Below are 15,300 nucleotides of genomic sequence, written 5' to 3'. Positions count from 1 at the left end.
TGCTATGAATATTTGAATATGTGACATATTCTAAAAACGACTGCTTTTTATTACAAACCTGTACTCACTAGATGATAACTGAATGACCAATGTAGAATAGGAATTTGAAATCAAATAAAAATCACAGTGGACACCATAATGGGATACTTGTGTGTCACAAAACTTGATAGTTCAAGACATACATAAGTTTATAGCAAGTCTACATGGCTACAAGTATACATTCCACACCTATCTCTAATTAGGATTATGGAATTTAGGGTTACAAATCTTCCAAATAGGACTGTTCTTGCTTCCCCTGATTGTGAACTTTATCCCCCAAATGAGATTACTGAGTCCTTTCACAAAAGCTGATTTGGTTCCAGGTGTTGTTTTTGGTTTTCTTTGTTCCTAAGTATATCACCAGAGAGTCAAATTAAGCTGATTAAAGAGACAGGTGAAGAATGCAGGTGTTGGGTACTTCATCATGTATCTCCATGGAGACACAGACAACTGGCTTTCTTGTCATGCTTTCAGCTGTGAAAAGCTTCAAGGCAATTATGACTTCATGGTGGAATCTTCTTATAATGGACAGAGGGGACTGGGCTTGAGGGGGAGAGGGTGGGGGGAGGAGGAGGAGGAGGAATAAGATAAAAGAAAGCTATCTCCATGGGCATATTTTACTTTGTCTTTGCAGCCACAGTTTAAAAGATGAGACTGATTCATGCAATGAGCAAACACACTCAGGGAACAAGAAAATGAAACCCCAGAGATGGTTTTAGGTCTTTTTCTAAATTGGAACTGACCTTCTTAAGGGGTGCTGGACATCCTGGTCTTGCTTGATGAATTAATTGATGGAGATGGAGATAAAATGGATTCAACACCAGCCTCCTCTGTGGGTTATGACTCTTTTGTGTACTGAAGCCAAGGATCATCAAGGAAAATACTGGACACATGGAAATTTCTTGCTTTAGACACAGTGAGCATTAGCTCCGGTGTTAACATTCACCAGATGGAAAGAATGGTAAGGCCTTAGAATGATACTAGAGCAAGTGAAAATAGATTGTCGTTACAATTAGAAGTGGCAGCTCCAAGGTAGTGACTCAACATAGAATTCTGAGAGGATCAGACTGGATGCTTGTCCTGACTTTGCCATTGACATGTTTTATGAAGTGGAACAATAATTTCAGCCATATGAGTCCCATTTTCTTCATCTACAAAATGGGGAGTTAGTGTGGAATAAAAGATCTAGCACTTAATTGTTAATACTACACATAAAAATTCTTGAGCACTGTATTACAAACAGTGGGTGCAAAATGTATTTATAACCCTGGAAAATGGGAAAGAGTTGTATAAGGTCATGATAATGAAAACGTCAGAGGGATACTTATGAAAAGTATAAATTACACAATACAAATCCTACTCCTAGAGAAAACTTTCTGAGTAAGATTAGTTATTAACTTTTTTCTATGTATGGCAAATTTCTTCAGAGAGTTCTGGTCCCTAACTGCATAAGAGACTTCCTAAACTACTTGGAGCGCTCACTTTAATGGGCTAAGCAAGCTTTTTGTGAGAAAGGCTTCTCTACTCTTTTGGTGAGGCTTATTTCTTTTTGATGAGAATGGGGTACAGAGGTTCAAGACTAACCAGAAGGTCTTTCAAGATTTGTAAAGACAACTTACACTAAGAAAATCTGCTGGATTGCTTGTGTTCCTGGGTTTTCTCTCTCCTTCCACTATCCAGTCATAAGTATCATGGATTATGTCCTCAGAGGGTTTGTTACTTATTAGAACCAAAGGCAACTCATTCATTCATTCACTCATTTATTCCACAAATACGAAGTCACTACTGTTTGCAAGAATCGGTTCTAGCTAGGATTACAAGGATATAGACACTGTACAAAAAAGAATATTTATAAAGAAAGCAAACAGGCAAGAGATAAAAGGATAGAGATCACTTTTGCTTACTTGCTTACTTAAGAAAGCTTAAGTAATAATTATTATAATGCATATTTATTTTGTTCTTGAGTCGTTTTTCAGTCATAGCGGATTCTGTGACCCCATTTAGGGTTTTCTTGCAAAGATATTGGAGCTGTTTGTCATTTACTTCTCTAGCTCATTTTTACAAATGAGGAAACTGAAACAGAACTAAAGGACTTTCCCACACAGCTCGTAAGTATTTGAATCCAGATAGATTTGAACTCAGGAGGATAGATTTGACTCTAGACCTGGCACGCTATCCTCTGCATCACCTAATTGTTCAAAATACATTTATAGAAAAAACTGATGTTTTCAAAATACTTGCTATACATTTGATCCTCACAACTCCTCTATGAGGTAGGTGTTTTATTATCCCCATTTTACAGATAAGGAAACTGAGGCTCAGATGTGACTTGCCAAATGTTAAGTGCCTGAAGATTCTAACCCAGGTTTCTCTAAGTCTAGCACGTAACTAATCATTCTATGCTCCTTTACTTCAAGATGGGTGACAACTGAATTGGACCTTAAATAAAATAAGGGACTTCTCAAAGAATCTCTTTCTTTAAGATGTTCAGCCACTATTTTGTATTTGAAGTCTGTTTTGACCTCTCCAATTTCTCCATCTCCAAATACCTTGTATTTAACTACTTTACATTTATTAACATTTACTCACTTTATATTTATGCTTCATAATACCCCCACATACATAGTATATGCATAATGTATATATACATACATATATGCTTATATACATCTATACACACATATGCATATATATGTGAATATATAGAGACATACATGTACATATACAAAGTACATCTATATCTATACTTATTTCTTCTGTTAGATTGTAATTTCATTGAGATTAGGAATTATTTCAATCTCTAAATTTGTATCTCAAATACTAAGCATAGTGCCTAGTGCATACTAGATGCTTAATAAATACTTACTGATTGATTGATTAATCAGGGATAGAAGAAGTTCACTTTGGGCATCAGAGATGATACAATAGAAGAGTATGTGCAAAAGTAAAGGATGAATAAGTAGTCTGCCTGGAGTTGGTGGATAGGAAGATTTAGGGGAAAGATGATAAGTTCATTTGAAGGAAATCAGTTCATGATTGTGGAAGGCCAAAAATCAAAGTTATTTTCTCTCTTTATTCCAGACTTTACAGAAGAAAAATAAGATCAAGGAGAAACCCCCCTCTCTGATCCCCTATGGGAAGACATTTATGTCCCCTCTTCCGTTCTTTGAGAATGACCCTAATACCAGGGTGACTTTCAACATCAGGAAATCATCCACACCAAGGACAGCCATGTCTTTGGAATATTTACCATATTTTAGAACATATGAAGGGCCCTCTGACGAACCGTCAACTTTGAATTTGGGGTCCTGCCTCCAAGAAGAAGTCATTAAGGAAAAAGAATGCAGGAAAATAACCAATGTTTGGCACAAGGAGAACCAGAAAGACTTGGTTCCCTCCACTGGATTCTTTCCATATTATCGATCTCAGGATGAATTCTTAGTCAGCCCATTTCTACGGAGCAGATTACGTAAAGCCCATAGGATAAAATCCAGAAATGAAGAAAAAAGAAGAGAATCTAATAGGAAATTTGCTATTCATAAATGTAGAGTAAGTTTTATTAGGAATCTCTTCCTCTCCTTTTGTCAAGGAGAAAGGATTAGAAGCTTTGGTCATGCCTTTCCCCACAATATTTACTCACAAAGTTTCAAAAGTGTAAAAGGCTTGTTCTTGTAAGATAATTTGGTAGAGCCAAATTCTGAGGTCTTTGGCTATGCTGGGGAATGTAATGCAGGAAAGCGAAAAAGATTACTGCCTCCTAATTCCAGGTTGGTTACCCAGAAGCTTCATGGCCTCAGCCTCATCAATTTATATCTGTTTCTTTTCTGTCAAATTAAAATAATATTATCTGCTCTGCCTAACTGTCACAACTGCTGTGAGGATCAGATAATAACATTACATTTAAAGAGTATTTTAAGTACTTTGCTTCAATTATCTTATTTTATATTCATGATAACTTTGTGGAGTAAATACTAGAGGTATTATCTTCATTCTCCAAATTAGGAAACTTTTTCAAAGATGTCAAGTGACTGGTCTCAACTAGTGAGTATTAGGAGCAAGATTTTAATCCAGATCTCTCCACTACATCTTTGCCTCATTTTAATAGAATTATAGGAATGTAAAAGAGATTTAACTATCAATTAATGAATTATCTACCAATTGACAAATGTATATGAAAATACTTAAAATTTATACATGTATGTATGTATATATATATGTATATGTAATTCTATATCTGTATATAGCTACATGTATCTCATAGTTTTATATATACATATCTATTTGATAGAAATATTTAAAGCATTTTCACATATAAAGATACTATCTGGATCAGGTATATGATAAAAGACATAGGTCAGGAAGAATCAAGATTTTAAAAACTTGCCCTTGACACCTATAGCTGTGTGATCATGGAACAAATACTTTAAGTCTTTCTCTGTCTCTTTCTGTCTCTGAATCTGTCTCTATAGATAGATAAATCTGTGTGTGTGTGTGTGTGTGTGTGTGTGTGTATGTGTGTGTGTGTCTTCCCCTCTTTTTCTCTGTCACTCTTTCTGTACATATGTTTATATATATATATGCTTTAAATATCTGCATGTGAAAGTATTATGTGTATTGATGTTAAACATATATATATATGTTTGATTCTTATAGGTATATGTATAACTACATTTTAACTATGGATAGAAATATTTATTTTTACATATATTATACCTATAGATAAATCTATTATTAAATATAAAAAGTGACATGATTATTATGCCCATATTAGTTTGTCCAGTAACCTAATGCATTCTTTTTCCAAGTTTAAATTTTCATATCTATAAAATGAACATCTGCAATTAGTTGCTCTCTAATTTCCCTTCTAGCAGTGGATCTGGAATGTTCTTTTAATCTGCAGTATTGTACTTCCCTTTCAGGCCTCCTTGTTAAGTCTTAAACCAAATGTTGATCTCCAACCTTTGCCCAAGAACTCTCCTTCTTGTAGTTCCCTTCTATTGTTCTCTACTGATTCCTCTGAAGAAAGCCAACTGGATGTCCCTTTGTTCAATGATGACACCTTTTGCTCTGCAGGGTTCACTCCCTATTATAGAACTGAAGAAACACTTCAGGCCAGCCCCATCCCAGTAATTCTTTCTTCAGTTCCCAGAGGCCATGAATGGGATGGCACTGAAATAAGGAGAAGAAATTGGATCATACCGACTTACTATGGGGTGTGTCAGAAACATAGCAAATCTTAGAGAATCCATATTTGCCTCTGATAAAAGCAGGAAGGATTCCAGCAATATGGCAATTCCTCCAATAACAGCAGCTATTTCAGCGTATAGAAAGAAAAAAAATAGCAGAGTAGAAGCTGTGAAACATCTGGAGAGGAAGCACAGGCAGAGAGTTTTGTCCATCTGTGTTTCAAAATTGAGAAAAGAGAAGGAACTTGGTCTGAGGCTTATGAACATGAAAAAAAAAGAAGAAATGACTGCATTAAATCTCTCTATGCCAAAGTGCACAATTATGCAACTCCAGAGAGGAATTGGAAGCTGGATCTAGGAGTCTAACCCCACATTCAAGCTAAAAGCAATTAAAAACCAAAAATTATTAAATAGCATATCTTCATCATCTCTCTCTATCCTACTCTTTGTTTCTCTTTATCCCCCACATTTCAGTGATGAGTGTTCACAAATTGGGCAGAAGGATTTCAAAGCACCAAAACAGCTGATAGAGAATTAAACTTAGATTGTCCATCTCTGAAAGAATGTTCATTGGAATCACAATGCCTTTCATTGATCACGGATTAGATATCATAGTTAAACCATTGTATATCATGATAATGTACCCTTATACATTAGATACCATACTTATACCATGAGACCTTAGTCTATTATATTCCTTGAATTAAGTTGTGACCTTTAATTCTATCTTATATGGTGGCAGTAAGAGTCTACTCTTACTGGGAGTCTACTACTTACTGGGAGAAACCCTTAAGTCTATTTTCTAAAATTCCTTTGGTGTGTCACTCTGAACAGCTTTGTCTTGAGAAGGTGACAGATCATAGCCCATACCTAAAAAAGATAAAAATAACTGAAGTATAAACAAGATCAATACCATGAAATTAATTTCTCTGATTAGGATAACCCTCAAAGAGTCATTTGAATCCATAGTGATCTCTAGGTCTTACCCTGGGCTTTGATGAAGAATTTGGATAAGATTAAATGCCTTTTAAAAAAATTTGTAAAGAAAAATAAAAGTAGCACCAGGACTAAAAATTACTTGGAGTCACATTATTTTCATAAATAATCATGTTAACACAAAGATCAGATTGAGTTTATTTGATTGCATTCTCTGAAATTCGTATTAGAAACTTCAACTGTCCTGTAGCTAGCTGCACATGTCATTGATCCTCTCCATCTGGCTTATCTTTTTTTCTAATTCATCCACTTTTTACTTTATTTGCTCACCATTTTTTCTTCTGGAGAACTATATGAGAGACTAGGACTTTGAATATATCTGCTAAGAAGAATACATTGATTTTTTTTCTTCAATGTTTTATCAATGGTCTCCTTAACATGGCTCTTTTTTTTTCCTTCCTCCCATGTACACAGTCAAGTTGTGTGACATTGCCCCTCAAGAACTACATCTTTTGCTAGAAAATTAATAGCTATTTGATGTCAATACTAGTCAATCATAGCAGGTATAAAAACTCTCCTGTTGATTGTATGTATATATATATATACATACAATCAACAGGAGAGTTGTTTAATATATATATATATATATATATTAAAGTTGAGTCCCTCTATGCCCATTCCCAAGAAAACCCTATATACACAAAAACCACTGGAGAAGTATCAGATACATATTTTATAGTGTGAAAATATTTTGCCCAGGCCACATTTTACAGTATCCTGTCTTTGCTTTGCATGCCTGATTGCTTTGATAATCACTTTCTCTTTAATGATATTTCTTCTCTGGTATCAAGAGAAGATTGTTAATTAAAAAGTTTCAGGTTGGATACATATTTTTCTCTGAGGCACACTGTGAGAGAAAGAGATGGAGAAGGAGAGGAATCTGGTGTCACTTAGGCTGTGGAGAAGGTATTTCTACTCCCTTGCTCCCCCAATCAACTTTTGAACTTTTTTGAGACATATTTGTATATGTAACTTCCTGTGAATTTTTAATCCATGGGTAGAGCAAGAGATGTGAAGCAATGCTGCTTTCAGATGCTGTCTGCAAAGTTGGTAGGGTATCTCACCTTCCACTATTGCTAGTCTGACATCTTCCCACACAAATGTATCTACTGGGAACAAACGTCTGCTCCCTTACTCTCACAAATCTCAGAAGGTGGGAGAGAGGGCAAGACAAATGTATGCATGGCTGAAGTAACATAAGCACTTTTCATCAACACCCTTTGTCCAAGGATTCTATTGTGCAGATGGCATTGAAGGACTAGTAGATGATCCTCAAAGTACAATATAGGTCAGGATTATCACTTTTAGATCTGTTTGTGAAGGCAGTCAAGGAAAAATTAAAAGAATGTATATGTTCTGAAATGTTTATAGTAGTTTTTTTGAGGGTGGAAATTGAGGGTATGTCCATCAATTGGGAAGTGACTAAATAGGTTGTAGTACATCATTGTAATAGAATATTACTATGCTGTAAGAAATAATAAGCTGGTTGGTTTTTTCTTTTTAAATAGTATATTTTTCCAATTACATGTAAAGACAATTTTTAACACTCATTTTTCAAAAATTTTGAAGTTCCCCCTCCTTTAATATAGTAAGCAATTTCATATAGATTACATATGTGCAGTCATGTAGAATGTATTTCCATATTAGTCATGTTTTGAAAAAAGAAACAGACCAAAAGAAAAAAAATAAAGTTAAAATAAGATATTTCAGTTTGCATCCAGACTGCATCAATTTTTCCTCAGGATATGAATAATATTTTCCATCCTTTGGCATTGTCTTCGATCATTGAATTGTTGAGTCAATCTTGGATGATCACTGAACAATGTTCCTGTTATTGTATACAATGTTCTCCTTAGTTCTGTTCATTTCACTTTGCATTAGTTCACCTAAAACTTTCTAGGGTTTTTTTTTAAATCTTGTACATCAATTTTTATAGCATAATAGAATTCCATTACATTCATATACCATAACTTGTTCGGTCATTCCTCAATTTTGGGGAATTCCTTCAAAGTGTAAGTCTTTTCCACCATAAGAAGAGCTGTTACAAATATTTTTTGTACATATAAGTTATTTTCCCTTTTTCATCTCTTTGTTATATAGACCTAATAGTAGTATTGCTGGATCAAAGTGTATGTAAAATTTGATAGTCCTTTGAAGGTAGTTCCAAATTGCTCTCCAGAATGATTGGATCAATTTTCTTACTTTAAATTTTACTAATCTCAATTTTGATTTTCAGGATTTCCCATTTTGCATTTAATTGAGGAATTTTTTTCTAGTTTTTTACCTTTTAGTTACCCAATTCATTTATCTACTCTTTATCTTATTAATGTAAGAGTTTAGAAGAAATGATGAGCAGATCTTACTTGTCACCATAATAACTTTCTGTGGTCTAGTTATTATTTTTGATGTATCTTTTCTGGTCCATTTCATTACTTTTAAAATTAAACTCTTCTACTAAGGTAGAAGAGGCACTGTTCTAAGACCTTTGTGCTGAGGGCCACAGGTCATGGCTATTCTCCTACTCTTGTGCAGATGCTTCAGGGGACTTGGCCACTCACTTAATGTTATGCTGAGACCAGAGTGGACCTGGAGCTGGAGATGAGGTGTCTGGAGCACCCTGGCTGTTCACTTGCAGTTGTACTAGAGCCAAGATGCCTTTGTCACCAATATGTGTTTGGGTTCAGGGTCTTCCATTGGCTTACTGCATTCCTCTATTATTTGAATGGAACAGACCTTTTCTGTGGACCTTCCAAGTTGTCCTGGGCTATAAAATTGTTCCATCATTTTTTTTGTTGGTTCTGTTATTCAGAATATATTTTGAGGTGGTATGTTATAGTTATTTGAAAGTGAATCTCCTAAAGAGAGTTCAGGTGATTCCTTGCTTATTCTGCCATCTAGCTGGTTAATTTTAGAAAAAAAATGGAAAAACTTGCATGAAATAATGAGTGGAATGAGCAGAACCAAGAGAATGTGGTAGCCAATAACAACATTGTTTACAGACAAAATGTAAATGACTTAAGAACTAATAAATAGAAGAATGCATAGTTTAGTTTTACATACACACTATCATATATGCTATTACATGCTATATATATATATATATAATATATGCTGTTTTATATGTGTGTATGTATATATAGAGAGAGAGAGAAAAAAGAAAGAGAGAGAGAGAGTGAATGTGAGAAATCACGGCATTCTCTACTGAGAAGAGGGAAGGAGGAAGGGAAGGAGACAAGTTAAAACTTAAAATGTAACAAAAACCTAAATTTAAAAAGTATAATATAAGAAGATTATGACTTGTCCAGAAAGTACAAATCATACCTCATTCCTTTATATCTGGCATTTGCTTTATAGGTAGGATTTCCCACATATTATCTCATTCAATCCTCCTGACAAATTTATAAGGTAGGCAAAACAGGATTTATTATCTCTACTTGATAGATGAAGTCACTGAAGCTGAGAATTTAAATGACTTGCCCAGACAAGTAGTAAAATTGGACTATATTAATAATGACTGACATTTATATGGCATTTACGTACAGGAGATAATCTCAATTTGATTCTCACAAAAATCATGTCAGGATAGATGAGATTATTTTCCCTATTTTACAGTTAAAATGGCAAAATCACATATTCTTCATATGTTCCTATAGACACACATTACAGGATATATGTGTATGTGGATTTTCATTAAAATATATGTATATATAAAGATTTTCATTAAAATATTCCTGTATAACTAGGGTCAGTTTACATTTAGTTTTAGAATTATAGAATCTCTTTTTAAATCTTGGCTTCATAGGATGCATAACTTACACATTCTACATTGAAAGAAGTTACTTGGCAATTTCACAGGGAACATGACTCAAACAAAGGCACTGATATAGCATATTAGGTTTTATACTCCAAATGTAAAAGTTCCCCTCTTACCAATGACATTAAAAAACTGCCTAGCACTTCCACAGATCCTTGACACATAAGGTAACATGATATGAACAAGAATCATGGAATAACATGTTCTTTAAAATATGAAAATTTGTCACTTAAAGGAGAACCAAAGAGCAATGGAGAGATACATGATGGTGGAAAGTGACTTGCCTCTTAGTATTTAGGATGATTTGTGCATAAGTAGTATATGATATAGGGAGTGTTATGATTAGATCAAATCAGGATAAAAATGCTCCACTAGTAACCATAAAAAGCCTTTAAAAATATTCAGAGGCCTCCATTGATAAGATAATTTATGGGAGCAGAGCAAAAGGGCCAGCAAAGTACAAAGAGATATCTAGGACTCAGCAAAAAGAGAAAGAGAGAGAGAGAGAGAGAGAGAGAGAGAGAGAGAGAGAGAGAGAGAGAGAGAGAGAGAGAGAGAGAACTAGTGCAAATAATTAAATTTAGTCAAATGTTGTTGATAATTGGAAGATTACTAGAGGAGCTATTTATATTCAGTTTTTCAATCTTCTCTGATTCTTTGTGAGTCGATAGTATATATTAGTATATATTGTTTTCTACTATTTAAAGAATTGTACCAATTGCTGATTTATGGTAGGTAAGGACATAGCTGTTTTATAGGCTAAGAAAAAAGTAAAATATAATGAAAGTAAATTTTACCTCAATTAGTTATCATTGAGATTTAGCAGGATAGAATTTATGACAGTAATATTGATAATGAAATTTATACCTTGGTCAAAGGAGTTACTGATTAGCATTGAACCTTAAAAAATACATATTCTCATGTGAGAAAATCCAGAAATTATATAATGGAGATCATTTTAAGTAGAAAGCCATAGAAGCAAATTTAACAGAGTATTGCCTTATAGGCTGTCTGTATAGATGTAGCAGGGGTCCATCTGCCGTGGGCCAGATGCGGCAGCTGAGGACGTTTATCCCCCTCACCCAGAACTATGAAGTTTATTTAAAGGCCCACAAAACAAAGTTTTTGTTTTTACTAAAATCCGGCCTGCCAACAGTCTGAGGGACAGTGAACTGGCCCCCTATTTAAAGAGTTTGAGGACCCCTGGACTAAGGACTGCAAAAGACAGTGACCAGAGGTTTCTCTGAGGGCCTGGGAATTAGGAGAGACTGTCAATAGTGAATGCAAAGAGGGCATTAACAAGGGTATTCACAAGAGTAGTGAATGCTTTGTGGGCATTCATAAGTAGCCACCCAAATGTGAGGGCAGTGCTGTAAATTGCCAGATCCCGTTAATTGGGAAAGCACGATAGTTCCCCACCCAGGAGAGAAGGCAGAGAAGCATTATGGGTCTAGCTATGACCAAACCTAAGAGTACATTTGTAAAATGCAGCTCAAGCTTGTGAGTTAGAAAATCGAGTGGGTAATTCTTTAACAAAAATCATGCCCGATGAAGAGCAGGAGTATTGCTCCCAAACTCCGAGGCATATATGCCTTTCATTAACACATTTACTAGGGTACACACCCTTAGATGATGAAGATAGCAAAGAAAACTATCTCCCACATCCCTTAAGTACAGCTCTGCAAAAAGGGATGGGTGAGGGGTTAAGCAGATAGGACAAAAGATTCAATAACTTCTCCTGCCAGCAGAATCACAAGATAGATCAAAGATTAGCTTACAACAATTAGAACAAGAAGTGCAACAGCTCCAGCTAAAGGCTGAGGCAGAGAACAGAGAAAGGATTATTTTAGAGCAGAGAGTACAAGGAAAACAAGAGCTCTGCCTACAGGCTGAGCTGGAGAAGAGACAAAAGATTACTTTGCAAAGACTAGTTGCTTTTCCAATTGAGCACAGGAAGAGCCACCCCTGTACAGTTTTACAGGAAGCTTTAATAAGGACAACTGCTGAGGGGGAGGATGTAATGCCATATGATTCCAGTTGGGACCTCCAGGCTTACCCAGTAGAGGAGTATGGGGCCAGAGGCAGGACACATCTCCCAATCCCATTTAAAATGTTGAAGGAAGTGAAACAAGCTTGTGTTAATTATGGCCCAAATACTCCATATACCATACAAATGCTACAGCTGATATCAAGTAGGTATGCCCTTATTCGGAATGATTGGAAATCTATGGCATCTGCTTGTTTTACTCCTGGCTAATCAGTAGTATAGCTATCAGAATTTACTAAATCAGCTCGGAAATAAGCTGTGGCCAATAATCATCAGGATTCAGAAGAATCTGTGCTTGTAATTACTGGCAATGGTGGCTATTCCACAAATTAGGCTCAGATTTTATATGATGTGACTATATTTCCAGCTATTGCACAGTCTGCTATACAGGCTTGGGAGAGAATAGATGGAGGTGCTGGTACAGCAACATCTTACTTCAATAAAACAGGGCTCTCAAGAACCTATTCAAGATTATGTGTCCTGATTAAAAACAGCAGTTGACAGTTATTGGGAAAGGTGGTGCTTCTGACCTTCTTTTCAGGCAACTGTTAAAAGAGAGAATGAATAAAGTGTGCAGCCGTACAATAGCTGGACTTTCTAAAGAAGTTCTTATCTCTGAAATTATAGATAAATGTTATGAAGCAGATTATGAGGCTGTTAATTCAGATGCAATGGCCTCAGATATAGTCCAAGGAATCACTCAGGGAATGAACAAAAAAACTGAGGAAAAGAAATGTTATAACTGTGGAACAAAAGGACATTTCCATGCCCATTGCCATAAGTAGCCAATAGGGGGTGGAAAATCCTTCTGCTTTGCTTGAGCCAAGAGAGACCACATTGCAAAATTTTGCAGGACCAGGATGAGAAATAATTCTACGGTTCAGGGAAATGGTCCAAGGGGCCCCAAGAGGGCCCCCAGTGCATATCAGATAGATCGGGAGCATACCCAGAGAGGAGCTACAGGATTCCAAGAGAATTATCAGGCTCTGATGAGGAATATGGACAGCACTTGGTGAATGTAGTTGAGGGTTTTGATATCAACCCATGGACCACTGTACATGTTGAGGTATAACCTAAGGCTGGAGATAGGTTAGTGATTGGACTCTCAGACTATGCACCTGTAATTGTACATACTATGATATTATAACACATTGGAATCATTTATCTTGGTTACTATCCTCAACCATATCCTGTGAACTTAAAGGGAGATCATCCAATTGCCAAAGCACTCCCATTACATTCCTTTGGTGAGGTGAATTTTACTCAAATGATTGGGCAAGAAAAAACCATGTGTACTATTTACACATTTCAGGCCATGTGTACCATTTACACATTTATACAGGCCAATTCAGGGAATGATTTATACAGGGACTAAAAACTTGATTGGCCTCCTGAATGGCCGCTTCAAACCCAAACAGTAACAGTTAATGGAGTGGGTGGCATGCAACATGCTTCCCAGTCTAGTAGGAGACTTCATTGGGAATTTGAGAATCAGAAAGTTGTGTTTAGGCCTCTTGTCATAGCAGGGCTTAGAACCACCTTGAGGGGAAGAGATTTATTGAAATCCCTTTGAACAACATTACACATTGAGGAAAACTAATGGGGGCCACTGAGAAGGTCCTGGCAGTGCCATCCTTAAGATGGAAACATGAGGCAGCCCTGTTTGTAGGGGCTAGAAGCTGGAAAATGAAAGGATGCCCATCAATTGGAGAATGGTTGAGTAAATTGTGGTATATGAACGTTATGGAATATTATTGTTCTGTAAGAAATGACCAGCAGGATGAATACAGAGAGGACTGGCGAGACTTACATGAACATGCTAAGTGAAATGAGAAGAACCAGGGGATCATTATATACCTCAACAATGATACCTTTTGAGGATGTATTCTGATGGAAGTGGATCTCTTCGATAAAGAGAGCTAACTCAGTTTCAATTGATCAAAGATGGACAGAAGCAGCTACACCCAAAGAAAGAACACTGGGAATGAATATAAACTGCTTGTATTTCTGTTTTTCTTCCTGGGTTATTTATACCTTCTGAATTCAATTCTCCCTGTGCAACAAGAAAACTGTTCGGTTCTGCACACATATATTATATCTAGGATATACTGTAACCTATTCCATGTAAAGGACTGCTTGCCATCTGGGGGAGGGGGTGGAGGGAGGGAGGGAGGGAGGGGAAAAATCGGAACAGAAGTGAATGCAAGGGCTAATGCTGTAAAAAATTATCCTGGCACAGGTTCTATCAATAAAAAGTTATCAAAAAAAAAAGAAAAAAAAAAGATGGAAACCTGACCATCTTATATGGGTGGATCAGTGGTCCCTCTCAAAGGAAAAACTCACTTCCTTGAGATCCATCATTATTGAACAAAAGAAACTAGGTCATACTGAGCCTTCCTTTAGTGCTTATAATGCACCTGTTTTTGTAATTAGGAAAAAGAACAAATCATGGCACATGTTAATTGATTTGAGAGCTGTGAATGCTGCCATGCAACCCATGGGTGCTCCTACAACCAGACTTCCCATCTCCTACTATGATTCCTAAAAAATAGCATATGATTTTTATTGACATAAAGGGATTGCTTTTACTCTATTCCCTTACACCTTACTGACAGGGAGAAGTTTGACTTTTCTGTTCTAGCTACAAGCTCCTAGTGCCAGAAAGTATTACCACAAGGAATGGCTAACAGTCCCACCCTTTGTCAATGGTACGTGTTCAAGGTTCTTGCTCCAGTCAGAAATTTATATCCAAATGTCTATAAACTCCATGGAGTATATACTGCTGGCCACTAAGACAGAGTCACAGTTGCAAAGTATTGTGCAACACATTATTTGAATATTAGCTCAGCAAAACTTTGCAGTGGCGCCACATAAAATACAGACTAAACCTCCATTTCTCTATCTTGGGCACATTCTTCAACATCTTACTGTGTCTTATGTACCTCATAAGGTGGATGAGGGTAAATATAAAACTCTTCATGACTTTCAACAGCTGGTAGGGAGTTTTACAATGGCCATGGTCCACTCATTCGATTCTCCCTTCTGTTATGCACCCTTTTAATGATATTTTAAAAGGCTCTTCTGCTCTGACATCACCACAATCATGGTCTACAGAGGCCCGTGCAGCATTACAATATATTCCTTTACTGTGTGCTTGTTCTACCTCTAGAACTGATCCTTCACAGCCCTTGATGCTGTCAGCATTTGTTGATAAGCCC

The 15,300-nt window shown here is 36.2% G+C and overlaps 1 protein-coding gene across 1 annotated transcript; it reads left to right on the top strand.

The window, feature by feature from the left end:
* Positions 1 to 606: 606 nt before the first annotated feature.
* Positions 607 to 5,654, top strand: LOC127549802 (uncharacterized). Its single transcript, XM_051978145.1, has 3 exons — positions 607 to 1,000; positions 3,121 to 3,588; positions 4,959 to 5,654. The coding sequence occupies exons 1-3, from the start codon at positions 989 to 991 to the stop codon at positions 5,277 to 5,279; spliced, it is 801 nt and encodes a 266-aa protein (XP_051834105.1). The 5' UTR covers positions 607 to 988; the 3' UTR covers positions 5,280 to 5,654.
* Positions 5,655 to 15,300: the final 9,646 nt, after the last annotated feature.

This window comes from Antechinus flavipes, chromosome 2 (assembly GCF_016432865.1).
Source record: "Antechinus flavipes isolate AdamAnt ecotype Samford, QLD, Australia chromosome 2, AdamAnt_v2, whole genome shotgun sequence".
NCBI lineage: Eukaryota > Metazoa > Chordata > Mammalia > Dasyuromorphia > Dasyuridae > Antechinus > Antechinus flavipes.
This window is presented reverse-complemented; position numbering and strand designations above follow the sequence as displayed.

Excerpts from the sequence above, each read along its gene's own strand:
- LOC127549802 (XM_051978145.1), top strand. Across the intron at positions 3,589-4,958 it reads TTGCTATTCATAAATGTAGA|GCCTCCTTGTTAAGTCTTAA; the intron begins GTAAGTTTTATT and ends CTTCCCTTTCAG.